Source organism: Dermochelys coriacea, chromosome 6 (genome assembly GCF_009764565.3).
Source record: "Dermochelys coriacea isolate rDerCor1 chromosome 6, rDerCor1.pri.v4, whole genome shotgun sequence".
In the NCBI taxonomy this organism is placed as follows: domain Eukaryota; kingdom Metazoa; phylum Chordata; order Testudines; family Dermochelyidae; genus Dermochelys; species Dermochelys coriacea.
Genome location: NC_050073.1, coordinates 108,341,517 through 108,356,467, shown reverse-complemented (window position 1 = coordinate 108,356,467; position 14,951 = coordinate 108,341,517). Strand labels below are relative to the sequence as shown.

Here is a 14,951-nt window from a genome sequence, read left to right as displayed (position 1 = left end):
AAAGGCTAATATTATTCCGGGGTGTATGAAAAAGTGTCATACATAAGACACAGGAGGTAATTGTCCCACTCTACTGGGGAGGTCTCAGCTGGTGTACTATGTTCAGTTTTGGACACCTGACTTTAAGAAATATGTGGACAAATTGTCAGAGTAGAGCAACAAAAATGATAAAAGGTTTAGCAAGTCTGACCTGTGAGGAAAGGTTTAAAAAACTGAGCATGTTTAGTCTTGAGAAAAGAAGACTGAGGAGGGACCTGATAGGCCTTCAGATATGTCAAGGGCTGTTATAAAGAGCACAGTAACTGATTGTTCTCCATGTCTGCTGAAGTAGGACAAGAAGTAATTGTCTTAATCTACAGCAAGGGAGATTTAGGTTAGCTGTTAGGAGAAACTTTCTAACTGTAAGGATAATTAATCACTGGAATAGGTTTCCAAGAGAGGTTGTGGAATCCCCATCATCGGAGGTTTTTAAGAACAGGTTAGACAAACACCTGGTGGGGACGTTCTAGGTATACTTGGTCCTGCCTCAGTGCAGGGGGCTGGATTTGATAATCTTGAGGTCTCTTCAGTCCTACATTTCTTTGATTCTGTGGTTCATCATGATGAGACTTCTGTTGCTCATAACAGACTTGAAAATGGTAGCTATAACTATTAGTTTCCCAGTGTCATTTCTGTAGTCTAGAACTTAACTTCTTTACCAAAAAGCTTGTAAAAATTGTATTTTTCCTTTTCACAGAAATTTTCCAGTATCAAATTCTCAAATGAGGTTTATTTTGTTTTTCTAGGAACGATTTCAATTTCCATCCCATGTGACAGATGTTTCTGAAGAAGCAAAAGACCTTATTCAGCGACTTATCTGTAGTAGGGAATGTCGACTAGGACAGAATGGAATAGAGGATTTCAAGTCGCATGCATTTTTTAAAGGACTTAATTGGGATAATATTCGAAACCTAGAAGCACCTTATATTCCAGATGTTAGCAGTCCTTCTGACACATCAAACTTTGATGTAGATGATGATGTATTGAGGAATCCTGTGAGTCTTTCATTTAAATATTAAATTATGTCCTTTCTGTATGTATAGTAACAGTAAAAACTACTAGTTCAGATGTGAGCATCTTGTTTCTACTTCGTTCTAATAAAAATATCTAAAGCATAACAGTTGATACACTATGCTAATGCAACAAAGTTAAGCTTTTTAACCCACAGAAGCCATGAAATTGAGTTACATTTCTCCTGCAACTTTTAAGTCCACCCACTTGTGCATATGCATTGAAATGTTATGTAACACTGAGTATGATGATGTGCTGCTAATCAAAGCCACACCTAAAGCTCTGAGTTGATGATCACAAATATCCAGTTCACATGAGATCATGTTGCACTCATCTCTGCCTCTTGAGCCAGCTTTGGGTTGCAGTTAACAAGATTTCTGCTTTTTGAATATTTGAGAATAGAATTTTTTTCCCAATTTCAGTCTCCTAATAGCTTACAAGAATGAATTTGGCAAGAAGAGCAGAGGGAGGGTATGCCATGTGCACGTGAGCTTGTCTCATGCTAGTATGCAGTCATAATACACAGGAGCACTGGGTTTGATTTTGATGGGTTGTCTGGCACAAGAGCTAGAATATTAACACCATTCATTGTGGTGCCCCATTGCTTTTCACTTTTAATGTCTTTTAAAAGCAAAACCAAAACTTATTACGAATGTATTGCGTTTTTGATTTGTCATACAGAATTGTCCTTTAAATGGAGTGTGGATAAGAAGAGAGTTTTCAATGTGTATAATGCATTGTGAATGACCATATTTGGGATAAGGGATTTTGGAACTGTGGGAAATTGTTGTACTCAACGAATAACTGCATATTGTGTGCCTAATACATTCTAAGAAAAGTTCACCTCTGATACCACACTCATAGATTCTAAGGCTAGGAGGGACCATTATGATCATCTATTCTGACCTCCTGAGCACTGAGGCACAAAAAAGCACTTAAGATTTTTAAACATTGTTTGGTTTTCACTCATGTTCTTTTTATGCAGGAAATCGTGCCACCAGGTTCTCATACTGGCTTTTCTGGATTACATTTACCTTTTGTCGGGTTTACATATACAACTGACAGGTAGGCAAAAGAAACAGTTGCTTGTTACATGTATCACTCAAATAGGGCTAAACCTAGAAGTTTACCTTCACAAGCACACTGAAGAATGTGTAGATAAAATTTTTTTTACTGTACATGAAAATTTTTGCTTAGACTATACAAGAATTAAAGGTGTTTGTTTATATTTAATCTTTCTTCATGTATTTGAAATAGAGCTTACAATGCTTGTGGCTCTTTTATTTTGTGGTATTTGTATGGTTGCTGTGGTGTTAGATGTTGGAATAGTGTTTACCTGTGCAGCAATAATTCTGGGAGCAACAGAATATAAACATTGCTTTCTGGGGGACCAAAAGAAATGCTGGTATTTTGGATTTTTTTATTGTACCATCACATGAAGTAGTTACAGTTGATATAATCATTATTGAACTTCTCTTTAAAAAGTCCCTCTTTGGGATGTAACTTCCCCTACATTTGAGACAGTGGATTAAATTTTGTTTGGTAAAATTTTTTAGTTTTCAGTTAGACCTAGACAACACATTTTCTGCGGTGTTTTTGGCTTGATAGCTCTTTTAAAAATGTCTAATTTTAAAGAGAAGCTGTAGCAATATCAAAATTGCAGTGCACCTGATTTTTATTAATGGAATCAAAGCAGCAATTTTTGATGTGCAGAAAGTATCCAAATCCTGCTAACATCTATTTTGATTGTTTGTTTCTTTGTTCTTGCGTAGGTATTTGGTGTACGGTTATGAATAGGCCATCTTTCCTAGTACCAACTTAGGAAAGTGTGGCTGCGCAGCAATAAGCAAGTTGGCTATTCAGATAGTTTACCTTTTAGCAATGACTGTTTGAGAGTTTCCTCATTCTAAGAATATGATGAGCCAAGATTTTCAAAAGCACTTCAGTCATTTAGACTCCTCAGTCCTATTTAAAGCAAATTGGAATTAGGCTCCTAGGTGCCTTAGTGTTTTTTCGAAATTTTATTCTTCACTCCACAGCCAAGTCAAATAAGGATATCTATTGTGTAACCTGGAGAAGGAGCCTGATTAAAGGCAGTTCACCAGCCCTCCTGGTAAAAGGTGGGAGTGAACTAATGATCTGCTTCTATATATTAAAAAAAAAAAAAAAAAAAGTCGTTACGAAAACCTATACTTGCTGATCAGTTCTACAAAGTCAATCCAACTCAACTCAGTTCAAATAGACCTTAGAAGAGAGATGATGCAAAGTGGCCAAACCCCAAAGGAAATTACTCCACTGATAAATTTGCTTTCTTCTAAATCCCTCACCAAAATTGTACATGGAATGGATGGACAATATTGAGCCTGGTAAAATGGCCCAAGTAACAAAAGAAATGTACAGATATAAATTAGATATACTAGGCCTAAAAGGAATGAGATGGGTAACACCAGGACAAAGAACTTTCAATTCATCATCCTACTATATTCTGGGCTGTCGAGTGCCAGTGATGTACACCGAGATGGCCTGGGTCTGACAGATTGGGTACGAGTTTCAGAAAGGATTATAACAGCAAAGTTTACATGAGTGTCCAATATTGTATGTTATATTCCAGCAAATCAAGCTAGCCAAAGGGGGAAAGAAAACTTCTGTGAGCATCTACACAACTTAATAGACGAGGTCCCGAAAAGATATGCCCTCCTATTAACTGGAGATGTGAATGCTAATCTGGGAGCAACCACCCTGGAAGGGAAGTAGTTATGGGGAAACAAGGCCTCAGTGAAATGAATAAAAATGGTGAAATGTGTGCTGATTTTTTTGGCATGAACAACCTGGTTATTGGAGGAACTATCTTCTCTCACTGCACTGTTCATAAGACAAAATGGAGGTCACCAGGTCACAGAACAAGGAACTAAATCGATCACATTACAATGCAGTACAAATGGAGAAGAACTTTAGAAGATGTTTGTAGCAGGAATGGGGCGGATGTGGGAACAGACCATGCCCTAGTGGTAGCAATATTGAGGAGTAAAACAAAAACAGAGAAGACTTGAACAGCAGAGATGCCTATGTTACAACTCATCAAGCTAAAACAGATGACAACAAAACAAGAGTTTAGAATTGTGCTAGCAAATAGGTACTAGGTGCTTGAAGATTGAGATAATGAAATACTAGAAGGTAAATGGAAATGAGTAAAGGAAAATTTCACTAAAACTTGTGAAGAAGTGCTGGGAGTCAGCAAGAAACATCACAACTAATGGTTATCTGTGAATACCTAGCAGAAAATAGAAGAGACCCACACAGCTGAACTGAAATTAAATCAAGCAAGAACACAGACAGAGTGACTCTCGGAGGAATATATTGTAAAGAACAATGAGGCCAAAAGAACGTTAGGAGAGACAAACAAAACTTCATAGACAAAATAGATGCACAGACTGTTGCAGCACAAAATGACATGAAGACACAGTACAGCTCATTAGACGGTTGTCAGAAAAACAAATACCAATCACTGAGATCAAGACAATGAGGGCAACTTAACAAAAAAAATAATAAAATAAAAAAAAATCAGAACAATTAAATATATGGAGGCAGTATGTTAGTCAACTTCTGAATGGTGAAACAGTGGCCAATTCTCCAGATATAGAGAAAAGAGAAGATCTGGATGTCAACCTAGGACCTATCACCAGAGTAAAAGTAGAAAGGGCAGTCAGTCAGTTAAAAAGTGGAAAGGCACCAGGTCCAGATAACATTAATGGAGGTTCTTAAGGCAAACTTGAAGAACACACTAGACATTTTGGTAGGACTCTTACAAAAGATATGGGAAGAAAAAGTACCAATTGAGTGGGAAGAGAGTCGTATGGTGAAGCTGCCAAAGAAAAGAGATCTCGTAAAAATTGGAGGGGTATTTGATTGATGTCTATCCCAAGTAACATATTTACTTTCTTTTTGTCTATAATAATAATAAAAGTGATAGTTGCAGGTTACAAAAAGAACAGACAGGAGAAATCATGTATAGATCAAATAGTAATCCTACATATCATCAGACCTGTTGATCGAATGGCAGTCACCACTTTATATGAATTTTTTTAGATTTCCAAACAGCCTTTGATATAGTAGATAAAACAGTTTAATGGAAGTTGTTACACCACTATAGAATCCCTCTGAAATTTGTGAACATCATTCAAAGCTTCTATGGAAGTATGACATGCCAAATAATACATAACAGTGAAATGACTAAGCCATTCCTGGCCACTATGTGCATCATTACTGGGTAACGAGAGATCACAGAGCAACCAAGAGATGTATAGTAGTCTTTCACTCACAAGTTATGAGGACCTTGACTTTGCAGATAACATCAACTCACTATCCCATACGCATAGAGATATACAAGTCAAAACAAATGATCTCCAGATACATGCAGAATTAGTAGGGTTGAAAATCAACATTGAGAAAACTAAAACTATGGGAATCAACACACAACAAGAAACGCCAATAACACTGTCTGGTATAAACATAGAAGAGGTCTGATACTTCACGTGTCTTGGCAGAATTGTAAGTACTACGGATGGAACAGACCAAGACATTCAAGCTAGAATAGCAAAAGCCAGATAAAATACCTTTTGTAACTTTGAAGCCGATCTGGAGAAACAGAATTCTTGCCCTCCAAACTAAACTTTGCATATTTAAAGCCATTGTAAAGCTAGTCTTGCTATATGAAACTTGGAAACTTAAAACCTTTCTGTCCTCCAAAATTTTCATAAACAGCTACCTTAGACAAAATCCCAGTATCAGATGGCCGGGGGGAAAAAAATCACAAATGAACTCTGGAGGAGGATGAAACAAGCCGATAGGACAGGAAATTACAGAACGAAAATGGAGATGGTTAGTACATATATGTAGGAATGACCTGAGTAACATAAGGCGAGTATTGGACTTGAATGCCTAGAACAAGAGGTGACAAGGTAGACCACGGATAGCATGGAAATGCATAATGGAAGCAGAATTGAAAACTATTAAAATGGCATAGGAAGAAGCTGACTGCAGCAGGAGATGGGCAAAAATGGAAGGCAATGGTGAAGACACAGTTTTTCTGCATGGAATAGAAAAGCATGAGAGCAATTGCAAAATCTTGGCAGCAGTATATACAATAACACTACATTAAGTGTTGTGCTCAGAAATTTAGGTGTAACTGTTGAATTCCAGCATGAAACTGGAACATTTTGAAGAATGGAGTTGACCTCAATTCTATCAGAGATTTTGTGCCATGCTGAAGAATGTGGTATGTACTTAGAGCTCTGAATTGTGGATATATCAGGAAGAGAGCCTGCTTCAGTTCAGAGTAGTGTTGGAATGCAAATGTAAAATAGGATAAGATGAATTCATCTTTGTATGAAGAATGATGCTATTGTTTATCTGCTTTTTGTTGTAAATACTGTTGTAAGATATTCAGTGATGTATTTTCTAACTCATGTTTTGGTTGCAGCTTATTTTCTGATAGAGGCTCTTTAAGGAGTGTAATGCAGTCTGGTGCTGTAACCAAAGAGATGGATGTGCAACATGACAAAGAGAACAGCTTGCAAATAGAAGCTTATGAAAGGAGAATACGAAAACTGGAGGAAGAAAAACTGGATTTGTACAGAAAACTGCAAGGTTAGTTGTGGACATTTACTAGGATTTGCAATTCAGATGATGAAAAGCAGCAGAATGCTCTTAGTTTGACTGATATTTTTTCTTATTCAACTTAAGAATCTCCTATGCTGCCAGTGCTGGGTCCAGATCCTGACAAAGAAATCAAGAAGCTAACTGAAGAAATTGAACGTTTGAACAAAAAAATAACAGGTAAGTGTCTGGTATGACTGGCAGATATTCTGACTGGTATGCTTCAAGTAGTAACTTAATTCTAATATTAATATCTCAGTAGCAGTAATGCTTGGCTTTATCAATTTAAGTTTAATTCAGTACAAAGAGTTTTTGATGAATGCTAATAAAAGGAAAAAGAAAAGGAGTACTTGTGGCACCTTAGAGACTAACAAATTTGTTAGTCTCTAAGGTGCCACAAGTACTCCTTTTCTTTTTGCAAATACAGACTAACACGGCTGCTACTCTGAAACCTGTCATAATAAAAGGAAAGGATACCTACTGGAATGCTTATATTAAGCAGGATTTCAGTATTTACAAATAAACTCTTAACTTTCCCCCTCAACATCCATGCTGAGCCCGATAGCATATATTCCACTGGGAACCAAGAGTAGAAGGAATGGAAAGATAGGTTCAGTTTGATATGTTCTGAATGTGATCTTTCTTGTACTTTTTAGTCTTGTTTTTTTGTCATGGAAAGAAGGGGCATTTTTCTGGTCTTAAGTATATTTAAGGGGAGAATTAAAAAGAAATTGATGGTTGTTTTGAAGCCCACTCAATCTTCATCTAGCAGTGTCTAAGACTGACAAGTTGAAAAAGGCAACTACTCAAGTCTTACCTGAGAGAGAGACAACTGTTGGATCCAAATCAATTATTTGAAACTATGCTGTTTGACCACCCTATTTTGTTCATCCATGTAAACATCTCCCAGAAAACATAAGATCAGTTTTAGAAGACTTTTAAAAAAGGGAATGAGAGCTTTCAGACTTTTAGTCTTAATGAAGCTTTACTAAAGAGAGACTCTCAGTTGCTATTACTATAAAGAAAGGAAGAGCAAGATGTAGGTTTGTTTGAGCAATCACTCTCAAATTTCCACAGCCCTCAATCTTGTCATCTTCCACTTCCTAAAAGCCTCCTCTCTGCCTTCCTTCCAGATTTCTTAGCTCAAATCAAATTTTTTCCTCTTCAGACATCTTCCTCACTGAAGATGTGAACATCCATGTTGATGTAGCACGCAATTTTCTGGCCTCCAGTTTCTGTCGTCATCTTGACTCATTGGCTTCATCCCACACTCATTCATGGGGAAGTCCTTATCCTAGCCATGACTAATCTTCCTTCCTTCCTACAACATTTATTACTTCAGTATCAATGGTCATTTCCTTAACAGTCTTTCTCTAGATTTAGCCATCCTAAAATCGATCCTAATTTGGGTATTGTGCCCTGCTTAAAAACCCATTCCTGTATTTTGCAGGATAGCATTAATTGACCCCCAAAAACCACTGTTCAAACTTTTTAATCTGGAGAAATGTCCGTCTCCATGACATCAGGGCTCTTGGCAGAGACAAAAGAATAAAAATAAAAAAGAGGGTGAATCCTCAGTGAACAGAGGTTGGCTAGAAGGCTCTCCTGAGTGGGGAGATAGAGAAGAAGAAATATTTAAACTCTCTAACAAGTTCCTGGCAAAAGTTAGTGGTTTGTTCATGTAACATTGCTGCTTATGCTATTGGTGTAAATCTGGGAGCCAAGTATACTTAGTTTGAATTTCTGTACAGATTTAAATAGGATAGAACGACAGCTTCACCAAGAAAATGAAGACTACACACACAGGCTAAAAGGACTTGAAAAGCAGTACAGAACAATAAGGCAAGAGAAGGAGGACCTTCATAAGGTAATGGTCCAAAGTGCATACCCTTAACACTCACGTCAGGTAGCTCAAGGATAGATTTGTCCAACTGGCAGTATTCCCTTAATGTTTGAAACAATGCTTTTCCACCCATTCATTTAATGAGTAATAGAGTGGCAAGATGAGAAATAGCTGTCCGAGGAGACACGTATTCTACATCGCATGTTGGTAGGTATTCAAGTAATTTAAAAAAACATGCTTTCTTATTAGTATTTAAGGCATTCATCTATTCTTCCTTTTTTTAGTATGTTCATGATACTTCTCATGAAATAGTGGAAAGTTGAAAAGCCATATAGTCAGGGAAAACAACCTAGTTTGCCTTGGCCAATCCAAGTATAATTTATAAAGACTTGATGTATTCAGGAGTGTGGAGGTCAGTTTCCTAACTGTTAAAAATAAATAAATAAAATTGCTTTCTAAAGCAGAATCAGTTTGGCTGTTTCTTTACTCTCAAGACTTTGGAATATCCACTGAAGTTTTCAAATTGTAAATCTATGGCTAATAATAAATTCCAGACTTACTGAAAAGTATTTTATACAAATATTTAATTCAGTAAGTTTAGCTAGATAACTTTTCCTCACTGAGCCCACTGCCACTGTTTGCAGTAAATTAAAATTTAACTTTTTTTGATAAAGGAACAATATGCCACCGCTATATCATCTAAAGGAATTTTTTTTTAAGATTGTTGTCCTGCTTTAGTGTGCAATACTACATATATTATATCCAGCGCATAATTCAACCCTTTCGTGCTGTTCTTTTAAAAATATAGTAGAGTATATTATCTTAAAATGTTGCACTTAGACTCTTCTTATTTCACCAGAGTAGTCTAATTATTTCAAGGTAACTAATTATACATGATGTGTTTTTAAAGTGTTACTCTGTATTTTCATTGAGATGCTTTCAAATGGCTAGTGTTGGGCATTGGTAGGGCCCTACCAAATTCACGGTCCATTCTGGTCAATTTCACGGTCATAGGATTTTTAAAATTGTAAATTTCATGATTTCAGCTATTTAAATCTGCAATTTCAGTGTTGTAAATGTAGGAGTCCTGACCCAAAAAGGAATTGTGAGTGGAGGGGGTGTTGCAGTACTGCTACCCTTAATTCTGGATTGCTGCTGGCAGCGGTGCTGCCTTCAGAGTTGGGCAGCTGGAGAGTGGTGGCTGCTGGCCGGGAGCCCAGCTCTGAAGGCAGAGCTGCCATTGGCAGCACTGCAGTAGGAAGTATGGCATGGTATAGTATTGCCACCCTTCCTTCTGTGCTGCTGCTAGTGGGGTGCTGCCTCTGGAGCTGGGCACCTGGCCAACAGTCGCTGCTCTCTGGCCGCCCAGATCTGAAGGCAGCACAGATATAAGGGTGGCAATACCTTGACACCCCCCCCCACTCCCAGCAACTCCCTTTTGGGTCAGGACCCCCAATTTGAGAAACGCTGGTCTCCCCCGTGAAATCTATATAGTATAGGGTAAAAGCATGCACACAACCAGATTTCATGATGGGAGACCAGTTTTCATGGTTCTTGACGTGTTTTTCATGGCCATGCATTTGGTAGGGTCCTAGGCATTGGGTTTGGAAAGTTTGAGTAGCCATATTTTTCAGTTGGCATTTCAGTTTAGTGAAAGCAACCCACTGACCAGAATTCCTCAAGTTTTTATTTTGGAAGAAACTTTTTGCACCATAGGAGGCAGTTCTTTTAAATTCTCTTCCTCCCTGCCTCTCTGAACCACTGCTAAAGCTTATAAACCAAATGATGTGAATAGAGTTAGCCAGTTCTGCTCCTCTTGACTTGAACACCCTTTTGCAGGTCATTGAATATCTTAATTTCAGTAATCATGGCAAAAACTTGAAGCTGGAACTAGTCAAGATACAAATGTGTTTTTTCCTAACTGCTGGTGTACAGTTCTGTCATTTCTCATGTATGTTCATTACCAAGTATTATGGAGTATACACTGTTTTGTATTGTAAGCTTTTCGTGTCTACGTTAGGTTCTTCCCACAAAGGAAGTGTGGTTTTTACAATGCTCTCCACCAAAGTATTAAATCTTCTTCATAATTTTGTCTAAGAAAATCTTATGCAAGATTCCACAAAGAATTTCACACGTTTTGCTGAGCTTGTAGTGCTTATACCCATAATTTGTGAGTTTGACTCTTCATCTGATGGCATTGTATATGCTGGAATTTATGGGGTGTTTTTTAAGTGTGGTGCTATTATGCAAGCACATGGCATTAAGATGAGAACTGCCTTGGGCTGGTGGTACATTTTGTGCCTTCTCTTCAGCCAGAAATTATTATGGAGATGGAATATGGTTGAATGAAAGGAAGTGACTAATTTGTGTGTACAAATCATGAGAGACATGTGAAATAACACAGCTACCCAGAGGAATGCCAAAATAGAAGCAGCACAATATTTAAACTCTGCATAAGACAGGATTTTTGTAAATTAGAAAAGTACATATAATGGTTAATTTTAAATTTAAGACTTTGTCTTATTCAGTGTGCTTTTTCCTTGAAGAGGAGATGTGGATTTTTAATGTCTTTTTTAAATTTTACCAGCAACTTGTGGAAGCTTCAGAAAGATTAAAGGCACAGTCCAAAGAACTGAAGGATGCCCATCAGCAAAGAAAGCTAGCTATGCAGGAGTTTTCAGAGCTCAATGAGAGAATGGTAGACTTGCGCTCTCAGAAACAGAAGTTCTCTCGACAGCTTCGTGACAAAGAGGAAGAGATGGAAGTGATTGTGCAGAAAATTGATTCTATGAGACAGGAAATTCGTAAATCTGAGAGAGGCAGAAAAGAGGTAACTTGGCAAAATATTTAAGGCTAACATGTTTCAGCTGCTCTTACACTTCATTTAAGTCATACTTAAAAGTTTAAAAAAAAAACAAACACAATGTAACCATAATTTACATTGGGTCTGTAAATTGGCCTGACATCTCTAGCTCATTTTATTTTATTTACAAAGTACATCTTACATATTTAGTAGTTTGTGAAGGAGATAGTTTTGTGTTTTTCTCAAGTATTTGAATTGCTTGTAATCTAGTGAAAATATATTCTTGCTGTATGCTCATCTTCTCTTTAAAAATGTCAAGAGATGCAGTCAGTTTGAAATCTAGTAAATTCCAAAGGTCAAAGCAGTTTATTCTGAGTACTCCTGCCAGTTTCCTCTTTTAAATGTTTCTTTTCCATGACTGTATGAAAGACAGGGGAAACAGTAAAACAGACTAAGCAAAGTGCTCTCAAATTCAGGAAATAAGCAAATTGGAAGTGATAGTTTCCTCTTAATTTTCAATTAGCTATTTTAGTAGGTGTTTGTAACAATTGTAGCTAAAAAAAATTTTAAAAATCAGTTCATTTTTAAGTTCACTACACAACCACCATCATTTTAGTAGTAGTATTACCATATGGCCTGGGAACACTAATTGTGGAGCAGAATCCTGTTGTGCTGGGTGCTGTACAAACACAGAACAAAAAGAGAGTCCCTGCACCAAAGAGCTTACAGTATAAGATAAGAGACAACAGGTAAATACAGACACAAAGGGAAGTATAAGGAAACAATGGGGCAGTGCTGATCAGAATGCTGGACAATATCAGTGCCTCTGGGGTTTTTTTGTTTGTTTTTTTTTGGGGGGTTTTTTTGTTTTGTTTTTTTTAAAGCGCATCATGATAAAGAAGTTTTAAGGAGGGATTTCAAGGAAGGATCATGTTAGCTTTGTGGATGTTCACTGGGAGCTCCTCCCAAACAGCCGTGCTTGTTTGAAAATTTAAAAGGTTGAGCTCTGAAGGCTAGAGCATCGTGGGCCAATTGGGCTTGGGAGAAAACATTTCAGTCGTGAGCAAAAGATTGGGTGGCGATAAGTCGAAGGGCATTGTTATCCTCTTTGACCCCACCCTCTGTCTTCCCCCAAACATCTCGGCTGTGTCCAAATGTTGATGCTTTTTCCTTTTCCAACATTTCCATCCAGGCCCTCATAATGTCCTATATAGGTGCTTGCAAAACTCTTCCACTCTGGTTTCCTGACCCTCAGGTCCATTCAAAGTGTAGCAGCTAAAATAGTCACCATGATTTTGAACCTTAGAGACTAACAAATTTATTAGAGCATAAACTTTCGTGAGCTACAGCTCACTTCATCGGATGCATTTGGTGGAAAAAACAGAGGAGAGATTTATATACACACACAGAGAACATGAAACAATGGGTTTATCATACACACTGTAAGGAGAGTGATCACTTAAGATAAGCCATCACCAGCAGCGGGGGGGGGGAAAGGAGGAAAACCTTGCATGGTGACAAGCAAGGTAGGCTAATTCCAGCAGTTAACAAGAATATCAGAGGAACAGTGGGGGGTGAGGTGGGGGGGAGAAATACCATGTGGAAATAGTTTTACTTTGTGTAATGACTCATCCATTCCCAGTCTCTATTCAAGCCTAAGTTAATTGTATCCAGTTTGCAAATTAATTCCAATTCAGCAGTCTCTCGTTGGAGTCTGTTTTTGAAGCTTTTTTGTTGAAGGATAGCCACTCTTAGGTCTGTAATCGAGTGACCAGAGAGATTGAAGTGTTCTCCAACTGGTTTTTGAATGTTATAATTCTTGACGTCTGATTTGTGTCCATTCATTCTTTTACGTAGAGACTGTCCAGTTTGGCCAATGTACATGGCAGAGGGGCATTGCTGGCACATAATGGCATATATCAGATTGGTAGATGCGCAGGTGAACGAGCCTCTGATAGTGTGGCTGATGTGATTAGGCCCTATGATGGTATCCCCTGAATAGATATGTGGACAGAGTTGGCAACGGGCTTTGTTGCAAGGATAGGTTCCTGGGTTAGTGGTTCTGTTGTGTGGTTGCTGGTGAGTATTTGCTTCAGATTGGGGGGCTGTCTGTAAGCAAGGACTGGCCTGTCTCCCAAGATCTGTGAGAGTGATGGGTCATCCTTCAGGATAGGTTGCCAACTCTGTCCACATATCTATTCAGGGGATACCATCATAGGGCCTAATCACATCAGCCACACTATCAGAGGCTCGTTCACCTGCGCATCTACCAATGTGATATATGCCATCATGTGCCAGCAATGCCCCTCTGCCATGTACATTGGCCAAACTGGACAGTCTCTACGTAAAAGAATGAATGGACACAAATCAGACGTCAAGAATTATAACATTCAAAAACCAGTTGGAGAACACTTCAATCTCTCTGGTCACTCGATTACAGACCTAAGAGTGGCTATCCTTCAACAAAAAATCTTCAAAAACAGACTCCAACGAGAGACTGCTGAATTGGAATTAATTTGCAAACTGGATACAATTAACTTAGGCTTGAATAGAGACTGGGAATGGATGAGTCATTACACAAAGTAAAACTACTTCCCCATGGTATTTCTCCCCCCCCCACCCCACCCTCCACTGTTCCTCTGATATTCTTGTTAACTGCTGGAATTAGCCTACCTTGCTTGTCACCATGAAAGGTTTTCCTCCTCCCCCCCCCCCCCCAGCTGCTGGTGATGGCTTATCTTAAGTGATCACTCTCCTTACGGTAAAAAGAAAAGCAGTACTTGTGGCACCTTAGAGACTAACAAATTTATTAGAGCATAAGCTTTCGTGAGCTACAGCTCACTTCATCGGATGCATGAGCTGTATGCTCTAATAAATTTGTTAGTCTCTAAGTTGCCACAAGTACTCCTTTTCTTTTTGCGAATACAGACTAACACGGCTGCTACTCTGAAACATGATTTTGAACGTGACATCCCTTTTAAAATGTCTCTTAGCTCTCTCCAAATTTAAAGCTTATCCTACATTTTAGGCTATTTACAACTCTGCCCCTCTACTTATAGACTTTAAAGCCAGAAAAGACCATCATGATCATCTAGTCTGATGACCTGCACATTGCAGGCCACAGGACCTTACCCGCCTGCTCCTGTAATAGACTTATCTGCGCTTGTAACTTAGAGTTGTCTCTCCACCACCTTTGCCATGGTTGATTTGCCCATTTATCCACTCTCCAACAAGTCTCATCCATGGCACCTTAACACATCAAGTGCTCTTCCTTAACTAGGCTGTAAAGTCATTGCCCCTTCCTCCACCTCCTAATCCCTCTTCTACTGTTATTTAAAAGTGACCATATCTTCTTAAGAGAGAAATAATTCATAGAAATAGCATAATCACTTTATACTATACAATTTTATGAGACAGAATAGTCAAATACTTTACTTTCAAATTAACTGGTATAAAAGGGTGAGCATTTTAAGGGAAGCTGATTTGGATGTTGGTATGTATTTTAAGATGCAACTGAACTATAAACTTAAGGTGCTTATCCTGTGTCATTGCCACAGTGACGTACATACCTCACCCCTCCTATTATCGTTAAGGGGGGCT

General features: G+C 38.2%; 1 protein-coding gene across 9 annotated transcripts in view; it reads left to right on the top strand.

The window, feature by feature from the left end:
- The window catches only part of CDC42BPB (CDC42 binding protein kinase beta), a 140,778-nt gene that overhangs the window by 84,255 nt on the left and 41,572 nt on the right, over nt 1-14,951 (top strand). For all 9 annotated transcript variants that reach the window (XR_006282312.1, XR_006282311.1, XM_038404546.2 and 6 more), the window contains 6 exons: nt 786-1,034; nt 2,036-2,115; nt 6,530-6,696; nt 6,793-6,885; nt 8,457-8,572; nt 11,136-11,378. Coding sequence is in view for 7 of the 9 variants with exons in the window: in XM_038404546.2 (XP_038260474.1) it covers nt 786-1,034; nt 2,036-2,115; nt 6,530-6,696; nt 6,793-6,885; nt 8,457-8,572; nt 11,136-11,378 (948 nt within the window). In the remaining 2 variants the exon portion in view is untranslated. The remainder of the gene's footprint in view (nt 1-785; nt 1,035-2,035; nt 2,116-6,529; nt 6,697-6,792; nt 6,886-8,456; nt 8,573-11,135; nt 11,379-14,951) is intronic.